Source organism: Coloeus monedula, assembly GCF_965178545.1.
Source record: "Coloeus monedula genome assembly, chromosome: 2".
Classification (NCBI taxonomy): Eukaryota; Metazoa; Chordata; class Aves; order Passeriformes; family Corvidae; genus Coloeus; species Coloeus monedula.
The window spans coordinates 108493611-108514133 of NC_138782.1; the positions used below are offsets into that span (position 1 = coordinate 108493611).

Below are 20523 nucleotides of genomic sequence, written 5' to 3' on the forward strand. Positions count from 1 at the left end.
AGCTCAGAACTTTATTCCACCCTCAGGTGATTAAGAAGATTCCCACTGAGGTTGGTTAGTTCTCTCACTTCAGTGAATGTAGAATCATATTTGTCATAAAAATACTATACCCTTCTGGCCTCAACAACGTAGCAAAAGAAAGCAAGTTAAACAAGAGCTTTCATGGGCTCTGCTTTCAGCTCTTCTTGTCCTGTCCACTGCTGAATGTGGCAAATAATTCCATCACCAGCAAGTTAGAGAGCAGTACACATATTTAGTGCATAATGCTAAAGTCCTATTTCAGATTTATCACCATGACGATGATTTTTTTCCATGGCAATCTGGGACAAAAATTAAAAGAAAAACTCTTAGAAATGAGCAAAGGCATTACAATTACAGTGAGTAATGCACTCTAGAGGGTACCAGAACCTGCTATACTCCATACATTAAAGAACACCCAGTACTGGATAGAAGCAGTACCCCATCCAGGCTACAAGGGATTTTTGAATCTCATTCCTTCTAAACTAGCTGGAATAAAGTTAAGCTCACTAAATTGTTAATACTGGCTCCAGGCAGGGTGCTGTGCCAGGGAGATCAGTGCCCAGCTTCAGCTCCATTAGACAGGGGATGGACACACAGCACCTCTCTGACTGAGCTGCAGTTTCTGGCTCAGGGCACTCCACAGCTCAGGAACTGAGTGCACCCTCCCTCAGGCTGGACCCCAACCAAATCCCCAGCCTCGCTGTCTGTGCAGAAAGGGTATTAATTAATAGCCTATTATACAAAAAGTGGGCAGTTGCTCTGCTGCCAGACACGTTCTAATAACAGACCCTTTTAATCATACATGAACTATAACTAAAAAATTCATGAATCTTTCTGGGCATGAGGGAATCCTAGAAAATAAGATTCGTGAAGGGGATGAGAGGGATTTAACTAGGATCAAGTCCACCTAGCCAAAATTTAAAAAAAAAAAAAAAAAAGAACCTGCTCACAATAAGGTTTGAGAGGTCTAGAAAAAGTATTTGAGGAGAGGATGGGACTGTAGGTGTCACTTAAGGACATCTCCTCCAAATAATCTATAAACTTTTATCTTTTATATTTGAAATAAATTGTTGCCTCCACTTTCAAATTACTTCCAAGAATTCATGTGGAATTATTTGTTTACTTTGCCTGAAAAAGGCAGCAGTAATTTGACAATAGATTTTCTGCAAAAAAAGAGCAATTTTAAAATGGTGCAGAAAGTGCTCAGATACCCAGAATTCATTTATCTGCAACTAATTTAAATAAGGTCAAAATTTAGAGAACAAAACAGTTCTTGAACTGACAAAATCCATTCAAGAGAATTTGCCATGGAATCCTGAAATCCAGACTCTCAAGATTTGCCAGACTTTTCCTAACATTATTTTCAAACTGAGAGCTAAGAAGGAATTAAGGTAAAGTAAGTGGTGTATATAATCAAACCTAAGAGGTAGCAGTTTGATTAAAAATATTCCCATCAAGATCCAAGTGTAAAATAGCAATATGGTGCACTTTCTATGAAGGATGAAACTATTTTTCTTTATGTAAACCTTTCAGTAGACCTTAAAAAAGAGTAATTTGGCTGAATGCATTTAGTCTGCAATACCCCTCAAAGAAAAGGCCTTTCCACCTGCATGGACAATGTTATTCTCCAGAGACCCAGTGTAACTGCTCAACTAAAATTATTACTGGGGACCAAACAGAACTGCTTTTGCTCTACAGCATAAACTGAAACTAATGCTGGATTCAAGTTTTTTCAAGTATGACCATGAAGTTACAAAACTTGGTTTCCAGTTTGGATTGATGAATAAACTTAGGTGTTAAAAAGAATTGCAACTGACAATGTGGTCACCTGCACAAAAGTAGGGGAAAAGAGATGATGTCAAACTTCTTTGTTCTTTTTTTTTTTGTAGCCAGCTAATGAAAAAGCACACAGAGACTAGAAAGCAATATGCTGATGCAAATAATGAATACAGTAAAACATCAGCTCAGCACACCCCTCATCCTCTGAATAGCCAACTGTAGTGATCATGTTCACCCATGAGCTTGAACTGACAGCTCAGGCCACAGAAGGCCACACGTCCAGCAAGCCCACACCAGACTCTGACCCGTGTTCACGCATTCAGAGAGTCCTTTTCCACTTCACAATGGCCAGAAGACCAAAAAAGCAGGAGAGCTAAAGGAGACCAAAGCACAGAACCACAGCCCTTTTCAGTCACATCCCTTGAGCCAATACAGATTTTGTGCCACTAAAAACCTCTGGGACTGTATTTTGTGAGAAAAACTTTTAAACATTCACTCACGAGCATGAAACTCCCTGAAATTTGGAGCTGACAGTTTTGTTCCTCTCCAGGTAGATGTGCCTTACTAGTGTGCCCTAACCACTGGCATCTCCTGCGGGAGAGGGTGCTTCATTCAGTTCTTGGCCACATGCTTTTGGAATAAAAACCAACCTTCGCTGCCAAGGCAACAAATTCAGTATTTCCCCCTCTCACCACCACCTCTACCAAGGCTCCCCGCTGCCAGGCCAGCTGTTTCCTGCCAAGCCTGCAGCCTGGGTCAGGAACACATTCTTGCCAACAAGGACACAATGGGGCTGATTAAACCTGGAAGCTCAGAGCAGCTGAAAACTTTCACAATAGCTTGGCAAAGCCACAGGGCACTGCCAAGGCCCTCAAAAGTTTGGTAGAAAAAATTTAGGTGGTGGTTTGGATATAAGTTTGACATCCTGGGTTGACAGTAAAATTTTCAAATTTTACAGACAGAGAAGATACCATGGCTCATGGTACCTTCTTCTAAACCCAAACTAACTAATTAACCTTTTTCTCATCATTTAAAACTGTTTTTTCATAATGAGGTAATTAAGATCTAGATGAGAAGATTAAGGTACGTGTACAGTTCCAGTCATACATTCTAGCTCTCACCTAAGCAAGCAGGTTTGAGCAATTTCATGAGATTTAAGTATGTGTCTAAATGACTTCTGGAAGTGGTGATTCTGAGTGTACACAGACATACACACTTACAGCATGTCAGTTACTCTTTTCAGAAAAATAATTCAGGAATAAATGATTAAAGAACAAAACTATTTCAAGATGACAAAATATGTGTATAATCACCTGAAATGCTCTTTGAAACCATGCTACAAAAGGAAAGTATTTTAAAACACTGGATTTTCCTTAAACTTTTGGCTTTTCTTTATTTTTTTAGAATAGAGGTATTAAGAGAGAAAACATCATACACTGTTAGTGTTTCAAAGAAAATGCTTTTCACGTATGTAGTGAAAACAAATTAAACCCATATTAAGGGATTTGCTAACAGTCTCTAGAAGTACATGCAGGGAAACTGTAGTCAGCAAAAGTGAAAACAGCTTTGAATCAAATATAGATGTGGCAAGAAAACTGGAATGGGAAATACTGTTCTGCAAACTGATAACCATGCAATTAAGAGAGATGCAATCAAGCACATACACTTTGACCACTTCACTACTTTTTAGAAACTATTATCCCAGAAAAGTAGTTCTACCTCCACTGCTTTTTTTTTTCAGCTTTTTATTTCCAACATGTATTTCCATTCAAGAAAGAATCATAATTTTTTTAGTCCTGATTTGTTAAAGAAAGTTGAGAACAAGTTTATTCATGTGTAAATTTAACAATGGCTCATAAATGTTTTGAATTTAATTCAAGATAAGGTTTTACTTGCATATCTACCTTTCTCTGCTCAGAATGAAGTAATTTTGTACGGTTTTACAAAAATCAAAAAGCAGTATTCTACTGAATTGTAATTTGATTTGTTTGCAAATCCCTTTTGAATTGCTTTATGATGCATAAGCACATGCAGTTTATTAAGAAATAATAAGCAAAGAAGGCAAGCCAGGCAAGAAGCTTTGCTCACTTTCAAAGTCAAGGAAAAAATTTGGCCCCTGATCAAGCTCTGTGCAAGTGAGAACTTTTAAAAGATTTCCCATTTGGTTCCTGAAAAATAGAAAAGGAAGAGAAAAGCAGTCCTGAGTGAACAAATGATTTTAGAGACAAGGACTTGGACAGATTGGTTGTGCTGGAAAATACACACTGTAAGCATTTAGATTTTAAAAGTTTTTCCTTAGTTTGCTGTTAAGTCAGGGGAAAGATTCTCTCATTGTCTTGTAATTGTTTGAACTTACTTTCAAAATCCAGGAAAAAATGTGGATAGTTTTCAATTTCCCTGGTAAGGACCTTAAGAAGATTACCCATCCCAGCAAACCTAGTAAATGCAACAAAATCATAAACAGTTATACATGTAAACTCTTACAGCTAAGGGCTTGACACAGTCTGCATCATGTATTCAACATTTTGCCAAGTTCTGGACCAAGAGAAACATTTTGATGGTCATGATATTTATGCATGGGGGCAGAAAGAGGAAGACCTCAGATAAACACTGAAATAATTCTATTCAACAAATTGGAATTTAAACATCAGGATAACATCCCAGTGTATAAACAGATATTTATGAGTTTATTTACTTAGCAGGAGAAACAAACTCAGAGCTACATCTCTATTTGTAAATTCTCTAAACTGCTGGACTCCAGATTACTGAATATAATTTCAAAGTAAAAACTGAGGTCTTAGAATGTTCAGCAAAAAATCCATGTCATTTTAGGAAAATAACTCACTATAAGGGAAAAAAAAATCTAGTTATTTCCAATCAGTAAGATTTTATAATATATTACTATAAAATTCTATCAAAAAGGACAGCTAAAAAGCTTTTTAGCTTCTAAAAATGTAAGCATGCATTAAAAAAAAAAAAAAGACAGGAAAAAGGGGAGTTTTGTACTCTATCTTTTTATCTGTTATCCCTATCTTTTATCATCTTGGAATTCTTTGCATTTCAAGTTATGAACAACTCCCAAGAGGAAAAGTGACCAGTTCTCAAAGAGCAAGTCTCTATGGAAGATAAAAAGGAAGTAGATTTGAAGAAATGTTTTTTACCAGTGCAGTCCTTATGAAGATAAGTTTTTCTAAAACTATGTAAAAGTAGAGCTTTCTTGGTCAAACGTAACCTTTTACTCAGAAGAGAGAAAAATTAAACCATGAAAAGCACATATCAGGATAAAGAGATCTGCCTGGAGGGATGTAGAAAAATGTAATTTTAGATTTAAAACACAGATTGAAAACTGATTTTTGCCTCAAAGAGAAATATTCTCATTACTCTAAACCATGGCTCTTGGGGCTCACATCTGATGTTCATCTGCAATTCAGTTTAACTCTCTTCCCACTTAAGAGATCAGATCATAAAAAATTATTCTAAGCATGTACATGGCTGATACTCCACATGAGGAGACAAAGCTTTTTTCAAGTTTTCCCACAAGTATTACAGTAGGAAAAGTACCATCAACCCTAATTTCTATGTGCATATAAAGGATGTATTTCTACATCAGGAAAACCTAGGAAAGTAATGTGAGGCTTGGAGATTTCAAAGCAGCCACAGTCATACCATAAAATGATATAAATTTAATCAATAATCTGTTCAGAACATGCAGTTTCATGTAAGCAAGGCTTTTGATAAATAAATGGCTTTGTTTTGCATTTAATACTTCAAAATTTTCTCTCCAGAACAAATCCAGTCAGCAGACTGTCAAGCCCTTTGTAATTAGCAACATCTTGCATATACAAAATTGAAACATAAAGAAACATTTCCCATTATTCGTAAAGTTACATTCATTATATGCTGGAAAAATATTTACACTTTTACTTTCTGAACAAGATCAGCACTTATAAACTGAGTTTGACTTTCTGATTAGCCTAGAAAGGGGAAAAACATGCAAACAGAGCAAAATAGATTTTATGCAGTGTTAAAACTTGTATCTTCAATAATTTAACATCTTCATCACACTGGTATAATACATTTTATCAGCATCAGCGAAGAGAAACACGGTAACGTACACACACTTATTTTCCTTTTCATAACCTTGAAAGATTAAGTTATATTATGTAATACTATCACAATCTAAATGACTGACTCAGCTTGGATTCTTCACTTTCAGCTCTTTCTAAGCCACATCTTACCTCATTGCCTTCAATCTTCAGAGAGTATCCAAGCATTTCTTCTACTGCCAAAGCTTGCACTGCATCCAGAACTGGTTTAGCTGATAGCATGCTTCGAACAGCGAGGAACCCTTTGTGCCAAAAACCTGAGGATACGCTCCCTCATTTGCATTGAGTAGCTTGAGGTCATGTGCCCAAGCTCTGCCTCTGATCCTTCTTACACAAGTACAGCACATCTCGGCTTGGGAGATTTCTGAGTATTGTACCGGAACTTTTGTTGTAGTTCCTAGCTTGTTTTTCACTTTATTCCCTCTCCTTCAATCCCTGTGTAGAAACTGATCCAGCTATTCAGGTCACAAGTATGAAACAGAACACTACCACAAACTTATGTACACGTGTTCATGCAGGCAGCATTTTCCAGTGATCCTCAAGGCTCTGGTTTGACATCATCTATTTTCAAAGCACATCAACCCCAAAAATAGTCATATTCAACATCAACATCTAGAAAATATGGCTCAGGCAGTGGCTAAACATGTTTTAATTATTTATGATTTTATGTAATTTCTTTACGGTTTCCTAAAAAAACAAACTAAAAGCAATACCTGGTTCCAAGAAATTTTCACTTTCAAGTGTAACTCATTATTCAACACTAAGTTTTTAATTCTGAATTAAAGGGCCAAACTTCACCTTAAAGGAAGTTCTAATAAACACAAATCTTTCCCTCAAACTGAATTATTTAATTCTGCATAGCTTGCTGCTTCCCAGTACTTGGCTCTTTCAAACTGTCTTTCCTTAAAAACTCTAATAACATACTCCAAACCTCAGGAACTGAAAGTCACCTCCAGGATAATTTTAATGAGATTTCAAAGTAACTAATGGCACACACTCTGAGCAGATCAATATATATACTATGGTTGCAGGAGAAATGCAAATAACAGCTGAGGTACAGAAGCAAATCACAAAGGTTTAACGTAAGAGCATAAAATTCTATTTCATTAAACTGGAAAGCATTTTATTTTACTAACTGTAAAATCAGTTTAAATGCTGAACTGAGATTCAATGCATATATAAAAATATTGCTGATGCTGCAACACTAAATGCTAGCAGCTTCTCTTTAGTGTCTAAATCCCTTAAAATTTCAACTTTTAACTATGCTTTTAAAATTATGACATGTTGAAAATGATGTTTGCATTTTGTTTTTCGCTATTGCTTTCTAAACCATTAAAGCTTACCCTAAGATATTACATAAGCATATAGAAAATAGCTTTTAAGCTACTGTTGACATTTTTAAGCTCATTGCTTGATTTTTGATGCTCATCACTTAATTAGTAGCCCATAGACATAAATAAACCATAACCCAGCAATGAACAGGAAAGCACATTTAGCATTTTGCATTTTATTTACCATTTTCCAGTAGCATGTTTAAATCTTAGCTTTGAACAAAATATCACAGGTTGGTTTTACAACACATAACTGTGTTCCTAAAATTTCACTGATTTAGTTTCAACATTCTAGAGGTATTACCTTGTATGAGAAAATAAACTCCTTCTACCCCACTAAAGCAATCAGTTTATTTTTGAGCTGTGATATATAAAATACTATCCCCCTCCAAAACAAATCAGGATTCAACCCTACAAATCTGCCATGGATTTTACAAACATATACTGAAAGTATACTGAAATATATTTATTATATACTTAAATCCACTTCTGAAAATTTAGTAAGTGTTCCCAAACTCAGTATTATTAACTGAACACTGAATGTCCACAACTAAATATCATGTTATTCAACTCTTCTTTAAAATCTTTACTTACACACTGTTTTAAGCAACTACACTATTTTCAAGTGTGAAGTTTTGCACCACTTTCTAATGACAGCTAAAGTACTATACAAATTGCTAGAGAAGTACTGACTGATTTCTTCTCTTACAGGACTAATTTAATCAGTATCAATTCAACACCATCAGCAGCACTGTAGTACACTGAAGATCTAAGAGAGAGTCAAAGCTTTAAAACATTGTGTTAGTGAAGGACAGATTCACCAGCTCAAGCCTTTGCAGCTCACCAGTACTCCTCTGCCAGATAATATTTCCTAAATCTGCCTGCTCACATAAACATGGTCTGAAAGGCTTTTGTCAAAATGAGCTGGATCAGCAAATACCTACTGCTTAACCTCATTTAGATCATCCTAACGAAAGCAGGGCTGTGCGTGTTTTCACTCCACTGGGAGTATCAGGAGAAACAGAGGCTCCCAAGCTCAGGAGTGGCAATGGATGATTCAGAATGATAACTTCTAGTGGCACACCTTAAGTGGGCAGAGACAGGAGGTATCCAGTCCACAGTCTGAGGGAAATGTACTAAGCACATCAGCATCATTAAAGCACTGGAACCGACCTTCCTGCATGAATAATTAATTGTGGTTTCAAAAATATACCAGCATCTGAGCAATCTCAAGATCTCTCAGATCAAAAGTGTGATTCCAAATCTTTCTGATATTCACTCATACAGTTGGTTCAGGTGCTCGTAAGGAAACAGCAAAAGTGCAAGACTCAAAAAATTATCTTGGAGAAACTGGCTGCTCATGGCTTGGACAGGTGCACCAGGAACTGGCTGAAAAACTGTCTGGAACAGAGTGGCAGTGAATGGAGTTACATCCAGATGGTGGCTGGACACCAGTGGTGTTCTCCAGGGCTCAGTACTGGGGCCAGTCCCATTTAACACTTACCAGTGATCTGGACAAGAGGATTTGCAGTGGTGAGGCCACATCCCAAGTGCTGTGTCCAGTTTTGGGCCCCTTACTACAAGAAAGACATTGAGGGGCTGGAGCATGTCCAGAGAAGGGAAATGGAGCTGGTGAAGGGTCTGGGGCACAAGTCTGATGAGGAGCAGCTGAGGGAGCTGGAGGTGATTAGCCTGGAGAAAAGGAGGCACAGGGGAGACCTTATCACGCTCTACAGCAGCCTGAAAAGAGGTTGTAGCCAGATGGGGGTTGGTCTCTTTCCCGAGGCAACTGGCAACAGGATGAGAGGATATGGCCTCAAATTGCACCAGTGAAGGCTCAGGTTGGACATCAGGAAGGATTTCTTCATGGAAAAAGTGGTTAAACATAGGAACAGACTGGCCCAGGAGGTGGTGGAGTCACCAGCCCTGGCAGTGTTCAACAAACTGGACAGGGCACTTAGTGCCATGCTCTAGTCGGCCTGATGGTGTTCAGCCAAAGGTTGGACTCAATAACCTTGGAGCTCTTTTCCAACCTAAATGATTCTGTGATCAATTGCACTCTCATTCAGGTCAGTGTCAGATGACACCAGGTTGAGTGGGAGTGTTGATCTGCTGGAGAGCAGGAAAGGTCTGCAGAGGGATCTGGACAAGCTGCATTGATGGGCCAAGGCCACTTGTAGGAGGTTGCACAAGGCCAAGTGCCAGGTCCTGCCCTTGGCTCACAACAACCCCTGCAGTGCTAAAGGCTGGGGAAGAGTGCCTGGAAAGTGACCAAGAGCAAAAGGATCTGGAGGTGTTGGTCAGCTGTGGCTGAACATGAGCCAGGTGTGCCCAGGTGGCCAACAAGGCCAATGGCACCTGGCCTGTATCAGCAATAGCGTGGCCAGTGGGACCAGGGCAGAGAAGTAAGACAAGAGGAAATGGCCACAAGTTGCACCAGGGAGGTTTAGATTGGATATTAGGAAACATTTGTTCTCTGAGAGGGCTGTCAAACACTTGCACAAGCTGCCCCAGGAAGTGGAAGAGTCACCATCTCTGGAGGTATTTAAAAGACTCATAGATGTCATGCTTAGGGACATGGTGGATTTGGCAGGATCAGGTCAACAGCTGGACTCAATGAACTTGGAGGTCTTGTCCAACCTAAACGATTCTCTGTTTCTATTACTTCTTCCCATCAAATTCCACAGTAGGTTTCTTTTTAATAATCACTTCAATTTTCTTATAAATGAGGATATTTGCATGGATATGGTATTATTATCTTCAGTTGTTTTACTGCTAAGTGTTTAAATCTTACAAACTGCAGTTGCATCGATGAAGAAAAATATAACAACTGATACTTTAATAGTCTCAGTTGTGCAAATACAGTTAGTTTTTAAAAATGATATTATTCCTCTATGGACTTCATTCTAGAAATAAATTAAAAAATGTATTGTTATACTAAGAAAAAAAATAAAATTAGTCATACATTTGTGTTTGAGGTACTAATTGTGCAAAACTCCCAAAGATATTTGGTAATGAAGTATGTAAAGTATTCTCTAGAAAGGCAGAGATAAGAGAAAAACATACCCAAATTCTTTTCAGAAAGCAAGCTATATTCATTTTCCAGAAAAAAGAAATTATCCCCAATGCTGGCCTCTAAACACTGTATTTATAAGGTTTTCATAACATAAATAACATACATAAAGTCCACCAAGTGGCAACCAATACGCAAGCAAAGGAAAATCAGTGCCACACATTCCATAGGCAGGTGAAGTATAAACAGACAAAAAGAAACTCCAACAAAACTCAAAGCCAGAAAATAGCTATAAAGAACTGAGGAGTGGAATAAGAGAATAAATTTGCTCAAGGTGAAAGTAACTCAAGATAAAAGAATCATTCCCTCTTTGAACAACCATTTTATTAAAATTCCTAGCTAAGGAACACTTCCAGCTAAGAGCTTTTGCTGCTGATATGCAGATTGTAGGTTTTAATTGACAATTAAAACCTACAAAAAAAGTGATGCAAGTTACATGGAATTAATAAATGCTTTGTAATGACAAATATGTTTTTCACTAATCATAAAATGTTTAAAGAGTTGGCCAACATTAATACCTGTAGCCCCGAGGATTACAGAGCTTGGCTTGCAGTCTCTCTAAAATTAAAAGGTAAAAGAAAAAATTACCTTAGATGAACCTAAAAGGTATCCAACGGGGGGATTTTTCTATATGCCAACCCCCACACCTGAATTTACTTTGAACTCCTGCATATTTTTAAAGTATATAATGTCAGAGCAGCCGTCATGAAAGAACAAAAACCAGGCACAACCAAAATATCTGGATTTTCATAGATCATAATAAAAAACAAAACAGAACACAAACCAGACAAACAAAAAACCACCAACAAAAATGTAGAATGGAATCCAATTAAGTAATTAGAGTAAAATTATATTTGACTTTAAAAAAGCACTGTTGCACTTTGATCCTTCTGCCTGAGTGTAGAGTAACTACAGTAAGCTAGTCTGAATATGGCATTGCCTGCACAGATGCGTTACACAAACCAAAGACATAATTACTCTGTACACAATAAATGGAGCCTCTCATCAATTTTCACAGCAAGGAGACACTTTTAAAAGATACATGTCAGGTTTGGCTAGTTTGAGTGTTTCTTCTTTCAAAATAAAACCACTGTATTTTGTTCCAAGTGGAGTTTGACCAAGTTCCTCCAACCTCTTGTAAGAGAGCCACACCATCATCTTCCTCTTCAAAGTTTTCTTTTCCTCATCATCTCTCACCAAATTCATAGTGAGAAAGGATATAAGCCATCTTAGAACACACTCAGTTTTGGCAATCTAATGATTTGAACATTTGAGAAGGTACCTGGTTTCAACACTTGTGAGTATAATGAGTGAAAAATGTATGCGACATCAGGTAAGTTCTTAGACATAGAATCAGAAACATGACTCTTGGATGGAAAATCAGTAAAAGAAAAAAAATGTTCCAGGTCTTTTCTGCCTGTAAATCACTGCCGATTATTCAATTATTCAGCCTTATGACTATGCCACACAGAGCATTTTTATTATACTCACAAAAAAACCAATGCATGTGTCTGAGAAGCAAGATGAAAACCATCACACTCTAGTTCTCTGGACAACTATGGTAAAAACTTTCCTCAGAGTGATTTTATTTTCCAGTTATTTATTGTGCCAGTTGATAACAGGAGTTAAGTCTTTGCATGCTAGCTTTCTTCTCTTTCTATTCCACTTCTCATTTTAATACATAAATACCAAAACAGTACACCTAATCTCAGTCAGTCAAACATAAATCCTACAGGGGCTGGATTTCTTAGTGCGTGTTTCCTAGCAATCTGTTCTGAATGTGTCAGTATCTAGGATATAATGCATTTTGCCATTTTGTATTTATGGTTTGGAGGGTAAGAATCTATAAGATATGGATCTGAAACAGTCTTTACAAGTATTGTTTCCTAGGAAAGGGGAGAGAAGTGAAAGAACATCTTAAAATACTAAACAGACAATTAATTCAATCAAAGATATTGACATTAGTGGAAGTAAGACAGATATGGCTGACAATATTTACCAATAGCTTAAGATTTGAGGAATTAAAGATGAAATGTGGATCTTTCTAGGGATTTGCTGCTTTTAGTTTAAAATATTTCCATTTGTGTCATAGTGGTCTTATTTAATATCTCATTACAAAAATAAGAAAACTTGCTGACCTATTACAAGGCTGTTGCAAGGCTGCTGATGGAAATAGCAAGAGTTCCATTAGGGAAAAAAACCCAAAAACCACTGTAAATAAACTGGAGGATAATGTATATTTTAAAAATGTATTCAAGATTTCAGAAAAAAAGTAAAACTTCTATGTGTGTCTGGGAAACAGAAAAAAAGAAACAACAGGTAACATCCCAAAACAGCAACCTGAGAGACCACCTAACCTAGGAAAGTGTTTAAGAAGGTTCTGCTGAAGTATGGAGGTGTATGAGTGACAGAATGGGGCAAGAAGCTTCAAGAGGATTAATTAACCATGTATCTGCACAGGCTTCTGGAGTAAGTAATGCCATTTCTAGAGGCTATTTTTTACTTTTATGGTAGTTATGGAGAGAAATAACTGAATATAAGGATGAAAATACAAGAGAAATTAAAAAGAGAGGAGGTTACTAACCAAGGAGAAAACAGCAAATTAAACTGATTTTACAAAAGCAGTTTCAGTAACCTCAGGTACCTGGAAGGACAGGTCTCTTGGCAAGTTGATTTAAGGGATAAGGGAGTGCAGAAAGCTCAGCAGTTAAGACAATACACAACAGGTTATTCTGATGGACAAGAAAGATAAAACAGAGGCTCAGAAATCAATATACCTGTATAAGCATAGGGCAGAATTGAAGAAATAGAGGGAGCTTTGACAAAGCACTAGAGATGAGGAACAAGAAAATGTTATTTACTACCATAAATTTGCTAGAACACTGAAAACTTGAAAAAGCAGCTGTCAGCAGTTTACTGGCAAAAAAAAAGACAACAGTATTTTTAAACAGTAACAGTTGTATAGATCTGGTTTTGTTCAATACTTTTAATTAGTAACAGGCAAAGAAGAAGAAAATACTCTTTTAAAATACGCACTAGGCTAGAAGGGAATTAAAATATTTTGGAAAATAGGATCATAATTCAAAATACTTTAATAAGCTGGAGATACTATCCAGAAGACATTCCATAAATACAAATGTAAATTATTCAACTCAAGGAAAAAAGCAAATCAATCCCAAAAATGCAGATAGACTGGTAAGCAGAAAGACTGAGAAGAAAATATTTAATCATTATACTGGACTATAAATTAAACATAAGGCAGGTTAGAAAGTTGCTAAACTCTGGAATTTTTCAATGACTGCTCTCACAGTCAAGTTAAGGGATGAGGAGACTGAATATTGAACAATAAGAGGTTTTCTCCAAAACATTAGTCTAACCTTTAAGTATGCAGGAATTACTGAAAAGTATAAATTTCAACAAAACTCTTCCTTTTTTCTTAATCACCTCAGTGTAATTTTTTTAACCCTTCTGACAGCATTTTGTTAGTGCACATACTTTCAAATTAAAGACTCAATTCATTAAGACATACAGGGCAGAAGGGGTGCATGACATTTTTCTGCAAAAGAGCCTGCCTTGAAAATTGTGTTAATAGGCAAGCACATTAGCCCTCTTATTGATGCAAACACAAAGAGATTCTTAATTTTGCATTGTACCTAATACTTTAAGAAGCACGTTCCCTAGTAAATCTATTTTCAAATAATGTGTTTTACTTACATTGATTGGCAAACAAGCTTTGTGCCTCAACATGAGCTGCTAAAACCACTGCAACTTTTTTGGGGTATATTAACAAGTCTACCATTTGCCTAAAATGACAAACAGGGAAGGACTGCTATGGATGGTGCAGAATTAAAACCATCCTTTTAATTAAAACTTAGATTTCTTGTAAGTGTAAATGAAAACTGAAAGCATGTACTGACCCTGGCAAGCTCTGCAGTAATTAATTCTAATCACTCCTGGAAGCCATTCCTAGTATTGTAATGAAATTTGCACAATAACTTTTTATTAAGACAGTAAAATTGATGCACCGTAGTGACTCTATACCCTACTCTCACTTTCCTGTATGTATGTATTTTTTGCTGACTGACCAGTGCGGATGGCGGCCGGTCCAAGGCCCACTTATGCCAGTTTGTTCCCTGTCCTGTGGGATGCACGAGCCTGCAGAGGCTCATTATCCATTATCCATGATCCAGGGAAAGCGGAGCGCGCCCGATCGGGGAGCGCGGGACGGGGCGGCGCGGGAGCACCCCCTGCTGCCGCACGGCCGCCACCGCAGCGCCCCGGGCTTCAGCGCCAGCGGGGGAGATCAACCCACAGCCCCTCCGGGCAACCCACAGCCCCTCCGGGCAACCCACAGCCCCTCCGGGCAACCCACAGGCTCCCCGAGCAATCCGCAGCCCCTCCGGGCAACCCACAGGCTCCCCGAGCAATCCACAGCCCCTCCGGGCAACCCACAGCCCCTCCGGGCAACCCACAGGCTCCCCGAGCAATCCACAGCCCCTCCGGGCAACCCACAGCCCCTCCGGGCAACCCACAGGCTCCCCGAGCAATCCACAGCCCCTCCGGGCAATCCGCAGCCCCTCCGGGCAACCCACAGGCTCCCCGAGCAATCCACAGCCCCTCCGGGCGATCTGCTCCACTGCTCGGGCACCCGTACAAGGAAGTTCTTCCTCATGTACAGGTGGAACTTCCTGGGCATCAGTTTCTGCCATTGCCTCTTGAGCTACTGCTGGGCACCACCGAGCAGAGCCTGGTCCACCCTCTTGACACCCCTCCTTCTCCACACACTGATGGAGCGTACACTCAAGTTTTCTCCTCTCCAGGCTAAACAGGCCCAGCTTCCTCAGCCTTTTCTCACAAATGAGGTGCACCAGTTCCCTGACTGTTTCCATAGTTTACCTTCCCACCTAAGTAAAGGCCACAGAGCCCTCACACCAGTTGACATCAGCCCAACAGCACCAACCTCCCTCTGCACAGTCAGCCTGGATTTCTGCATGGGCTCCAGCTCCTTTACCAGTGGGTGACCTTCTCTTCTACTCTTACAGCTCAAGCAAAACCCAAACTAATTCAGACAATAATATAATGACCACATTTCAGAACTAATACAAATATTAAAAACCAAATCATATTGCTTTCCCTTTCTTCCTGCTGAAATTCAGAATTTAGCTTAAAAGTAACTGTGGCTGCATCTGAAATTATCATTAGTGTCATTTCCACTCAAACACTGAACAGCACATGGGAGCTGCTCAGGCTTAGCACAGTGAGATCCTGAGGCTGGTGAGGGTTCTCAGCAGGGCATCCCCGCCCAGCATCTGCCACATGCCACATCAGCTCTGGCACCAATCCTGTCTTCTCCATCTGTACGGGAACACTGGTTTTATTTACACTTTCTCAAGCAGTACGGAATAACATTACTTCTTTTGAAGTTAAGGAGCAGCCTAGAAGTTGAGAAAGAAGAAATGGTTTTGTAGTCTGACTAAAAGATACACAGGATGACATCTCTAATTTTAAAATGCCAGTTACCTGCTATCAAAAATGGAAGGAAGCAGTCACATCCAAGACTTTCTTACTGCCTTTGCTGAATCCTGTTTCAAAGGCAAATCATGCCTTTTAGAATTAGGAACTATAGAAAATACACTATATTTAGGTTTAGAGCAAAATTTAAAATTTTACTTTTGCATAACCTTGTTTCATTTTCACTTGTAACTAACTTGACATTCACATTGGAGGTGACAGAAGTCACATCTAAAATAAACAAATCCCTGAAAAGGCAACATTCATTAGTTTCTGAGAAAATTTCAAATTATAAACAACTATTTAAATAGGAAATGTAAACATATTTTAAAACTTTGTTGAAAAACTTAAATTTTATAAAAACTACACACACAGACATGCAAACACCCACTGTATGCATGTACACAGGGACTTGCAAATGAGCTTGTTTAACCAAGAACTGGGAACTGGCTGCTTATTACAGAAAAAAAATGTCAGATACATCAAGATTAAAACTGTAACAAAATCAAAACATTAAACTCATTGACTCAACCAAAGCTTTCTGTTTGGTGACTGAAAGCCATCTATGGGCAGGTGGAACGCCTGGGTGACTTCAGCTGCATTAGAAAGAGTCCTACAGCTCAGGTTCCTCTTAGCTCATGACTTAAGATGTCATGAGTTCACTGGAGGATGGCAGAAGGCAGATAAAACCCTGCAATTATTCCTAATTTCACTGTAAACAAATGGAAGATAAGAAATTTTATAAAAAATATTATTACACAAGCCAACAAAAGTCTTTGTATTGTCGTGCAAACTTCACCATTAATTTAAACAGCCTGTAATACAGCACTAAAATACGTCTGGAAGCTGAATTTTGGTTTATTCTCCTCTGAGCCAATTACTATTTTAGATGCAAATTATTCAACTGATTTACTAATAAAAACAGCATAAATTAAAACTTCAGAAAATCCTGAAAGATTAGGTAAAAAATACTTAGTGATTGAAGACTATCAGGGTTGACAGGAAATAACAGAAATTTACTGAGGTCAAAAAAAAGTTCAAAGAACAGAGTTTAAGGACCGAAAAGAAAGACCTAAATCAATATGCATTTCAAAAGTGCAAAAAATCTTTTCCATAAAAAAAAGCCTTTAAATTGCAAAAAGGATGATATTATTTTATTATAGATTTTTTTAAAAACACTAATATTAGAAAAAAATACAATATAAATTATATATGTGTATATGTATTGGTATCAGATAAAAGATTTTTTAAAATATATTTAAATTTTGTATCAAATACAACAAGTTATTAATACTACCATCCAAACTGCTTAGCAATAAAGAGTCTTTATTAAAAAAAAAATATATTCAGGAAATTATAACTTTCAATGACGGTGGTAGAACAGACATTTGATGTCTATCTCACCTTTCTGATCTTCCAAAGGAGAATCACAGCATATTCGGAGCTGGAAGGGACCCAAGAGGATCATAAAGTTCAACTCTGAAGTGAATGGCCCATACAGGGATCAAACCCACAACTCTGACACCATCCGCACCCTGCTCTAACCAATTATTTGAAGTCTGAGGAAGTCCAGCTACTGCAGGGCCTATCCCACTCCCATTTTGGATACACCAAACAAAAGGCACTCACTACTTTCAACTCTTCAATTCCATTCTTGAACTGTCAGCTTGTTCCAACCAAAAGGGTTAAAACAAAGCATTGCCTAAACCACCAAAATTATCCCCTTAGTATCAATGTATATTTCATTAACCTAAAGAATCAGTGCAAAGTGACCAAGATGGTTGTTTAATGTTTCAAATAAAACGAAATATGCAAATAAAATCCTCATTTTCCTCTAAGTTTAAAATTCTGTAATAAATAATTCCTACATTTTAATGCATTTAATCCAAGAAATGAACTAGCTGTAATAAACTTCCTAAAATGCACCTGATAATTAAAAGTTTCTTGAAAACATGCTATAGTCAACATATTCTAGGCAGGAGGAAAACTCCAATATACAAATCAAGAGAGCTGTCAGGCGCCTGATTTGGCTTTGGAACAGGCTGCAGTTAAGGCAGATATCCACTAAGTGGCATTAGCAACCCAAACACCTAATTTTGACAAAAAGTGATCATAATACAGCACACTTTACCTCCTACAAACAAATTGATGGAAAACGTTTCCTTTGAACGATTCATTTTATTCAATTTTGTCATAAGCTTTGGCATAATTCCAAACAGCATTAGCAATTTACTTTTCAGATCAAGGCATTTATTAGAAATAAAACCACCATGACAAACCTATTAAACAAAGCAACCAAGATATGGGAGCAATGTGAGTTAAAAATAAGACACATTAAACTACAACAAGGTATTTTAAAAGTAGCTGGGGTTTCAGAAGTGCTGTAAATCAACAAGTGTAGTATTTCCTGTTGTGAAGTATAAAAGTATAAAAGTCACACCAGATGTTTACTTTAGATAAAACACTTAAAAAAAAATAGGTAATTCTAATAATTTAGATATGAGGCTACCTGATTCTAGAGAGTATTAAAGATTACAATAATTGGGAAAGTAAGAAAACTACTACACTTCACTAATTATGTAAAGATTTGTTTTCAAAATATTAATTAAAGGTTAATGACTGTAAGTATAGGGTTTTGACAATTGTTTACTGGAAAAATGCCTTTAGGAACAATATAAATACCAGAGAAAAGTATTAGAACAGAACTCTCATTTTAAAATAGTTTTTCCCTATTCCTATTGTTTGTCCCTGGTCTTTTATCACTGTCAAGTTTGTTCATACATAAACAGCTCCTGAAAATAAAGGGAGGTGGAAAAATCAGTATTACTGTATAGAAGATTACAGAAAAATTAAATGAGCAAGTACTTCTGTCTCTCAGCCTCATCAAAACATATATTTTAAGCTTGTGAAACGTCTTATATATGCACTCAAAATTCTCAGCATACTTCAGTGCTACAAGGAGCAAGACATTCCTTTTCTTTTTTTTTAAGTGATTTTTTTCTCCTCGCTGGCCACAGAGGAATTGCATTAGGACATAGTCCTTTTTCCCTACATCCGCCTACGACAAACATTTGCTGCAAGTCAGCGACTCCAAAACCAAATTGTTTACAATTAACTCAAAAAGCCATTAAAAAATTGTTTCTTTGTTCCAGTTGGAAAGAGAGACAGCCAGATGTGTGGCTTGTTGATCCTGCTCTTTTCTGACCTCTGAGTGTAGGAAGAACTGCAGCTGAGGAAGGAAGTCAGCAAGTTGTGCTAATGAAGGTGAACATTGCAAAAAAAGGGCTTACAATCTTTTTCATGGAAGAAAAATATATGTGAAAGAGGTTTTTTTATTAAAAAAGAGATAACAAAAGGCCTTATTTTTTCCTATTGGTGAAAAATTAGAGCCTTTGTTTCAGAAGAAGTGACTGAGTTTCTCTTTTGCTACTTTTGAAAAATTTTACCCTTAATTTCAAAAACTTCATTAAGTTTGAGGTGTCTGTAAATAAGCAGACATCTCATCATTAACACCTGCTGGAAAACCATCCTTCTTTGAAGACATAAAACTCAGGAAAAGCATTTTAATTTTAGGCTCTGAGTCACAGTCTAGCACTACAGACCAAAATCTGGCATAAAGCTGAATTCCAGATTGAGAGTGTACCCAGTTCTTGGGAAAACACATCTGGCCAACAATACAAGGCAACCCCTACAATTACCACAGTACTTTTCTTCACAGTTCTCCCTGAAACACATTTATGCATTTTATCTGTAAAATACCTGGCAATGAATTAGACTAGAGGTCTGTGTTGAAAACTTCATTACATGGTACTCCTCATAACCGTACAGAACACGCCCATACAAGATACTATGTGAGATAAAATCAGTCTCAAAAACTGCACAGCAACAGGCGTGGAAAGTTATCATCTTGTTTATGAACTTTTAATTACTTCCTAAAAAAATGTCTGAAATGCATTCTGAACTTCAACGACCACCGTGCTCCTCATTGTATCAAGATAGCCGAGATGTTAGTAAGTTATCATGGCCTAAGGTAAACTAAGGACACATTTGTGTGTGAAGTACAAATTCACTTCAGAGATTCAGCTTTAGATATTAATTCTGGCACTTAAGCATCAATCTTCAAGCAGTTAGTGAAGCCTACTTTAGGCATCCAACTTAATTGTCTGGATTAGGTTAAATGTTTGATCTTGCTCTCCCTGCATCGCTAACTTCATCTTAACAGTTCACACTACTTTTGGTAGAAAATGATGCCTAATTCTTGTCAAGCAGTTACTATTTTAAGAACATACTTACCACGTGAAGACCTGAATATAATCATCATAGTTTGTCTTCCAACTGTCTGTTATGATATTATTTAACTAAGAAACTTTCCAATGTATTCTTAGAAAACAGGAAACTGAAAATGAAAACTAGTTTACTCTCTTCCCACCCCATGTGCTCCTGCTCCCAAGGTCATTTAAAAAAGCAACAGTAATAGATCACCATATACATGTATATACAAAACACTTCTGAAAACAGTTATACAATTATTTAATTTGATAAGAACATTCAAACTCTGGAGAATTAAAGCAATAATACATGTCACACCTTTCAAAAGTTGTAAGGGACATTGGCCATTTAAAAATAGTGTACGAGGTTCAGTCTTTCTCTTTGCACTGACAGAAATTAAAACCTTATCATGTAAAATTCCCAGCACAGCTCA

At 37.4% G+C, this 20523-nt stretch overlaps 1 protein-coding gene across 1 annotated transcript in view; it reads right to left on the bottom strand.

Moving 5' to 3' along the window:
- The window catches only part of CYRIA (CYFIP related Rac1 interactor A), a 52767-nt gene that overhangs the window by 12166 nt on the left and 20078 nt on the right, over positions 1-20523 (bottom strand). The window contains exon 4 of the mRNA XM_082277025.1: positions 4157-4236. Within this exon, the coding sequence (XP_082133151.1) occupies positions 4157-4226 (70 nt within the window). The 5' untranslated portion in view covers positions 4227-4236. The remainder of the gene's footprint in view (positions 1-4156; positions 4237-20523) is intronic.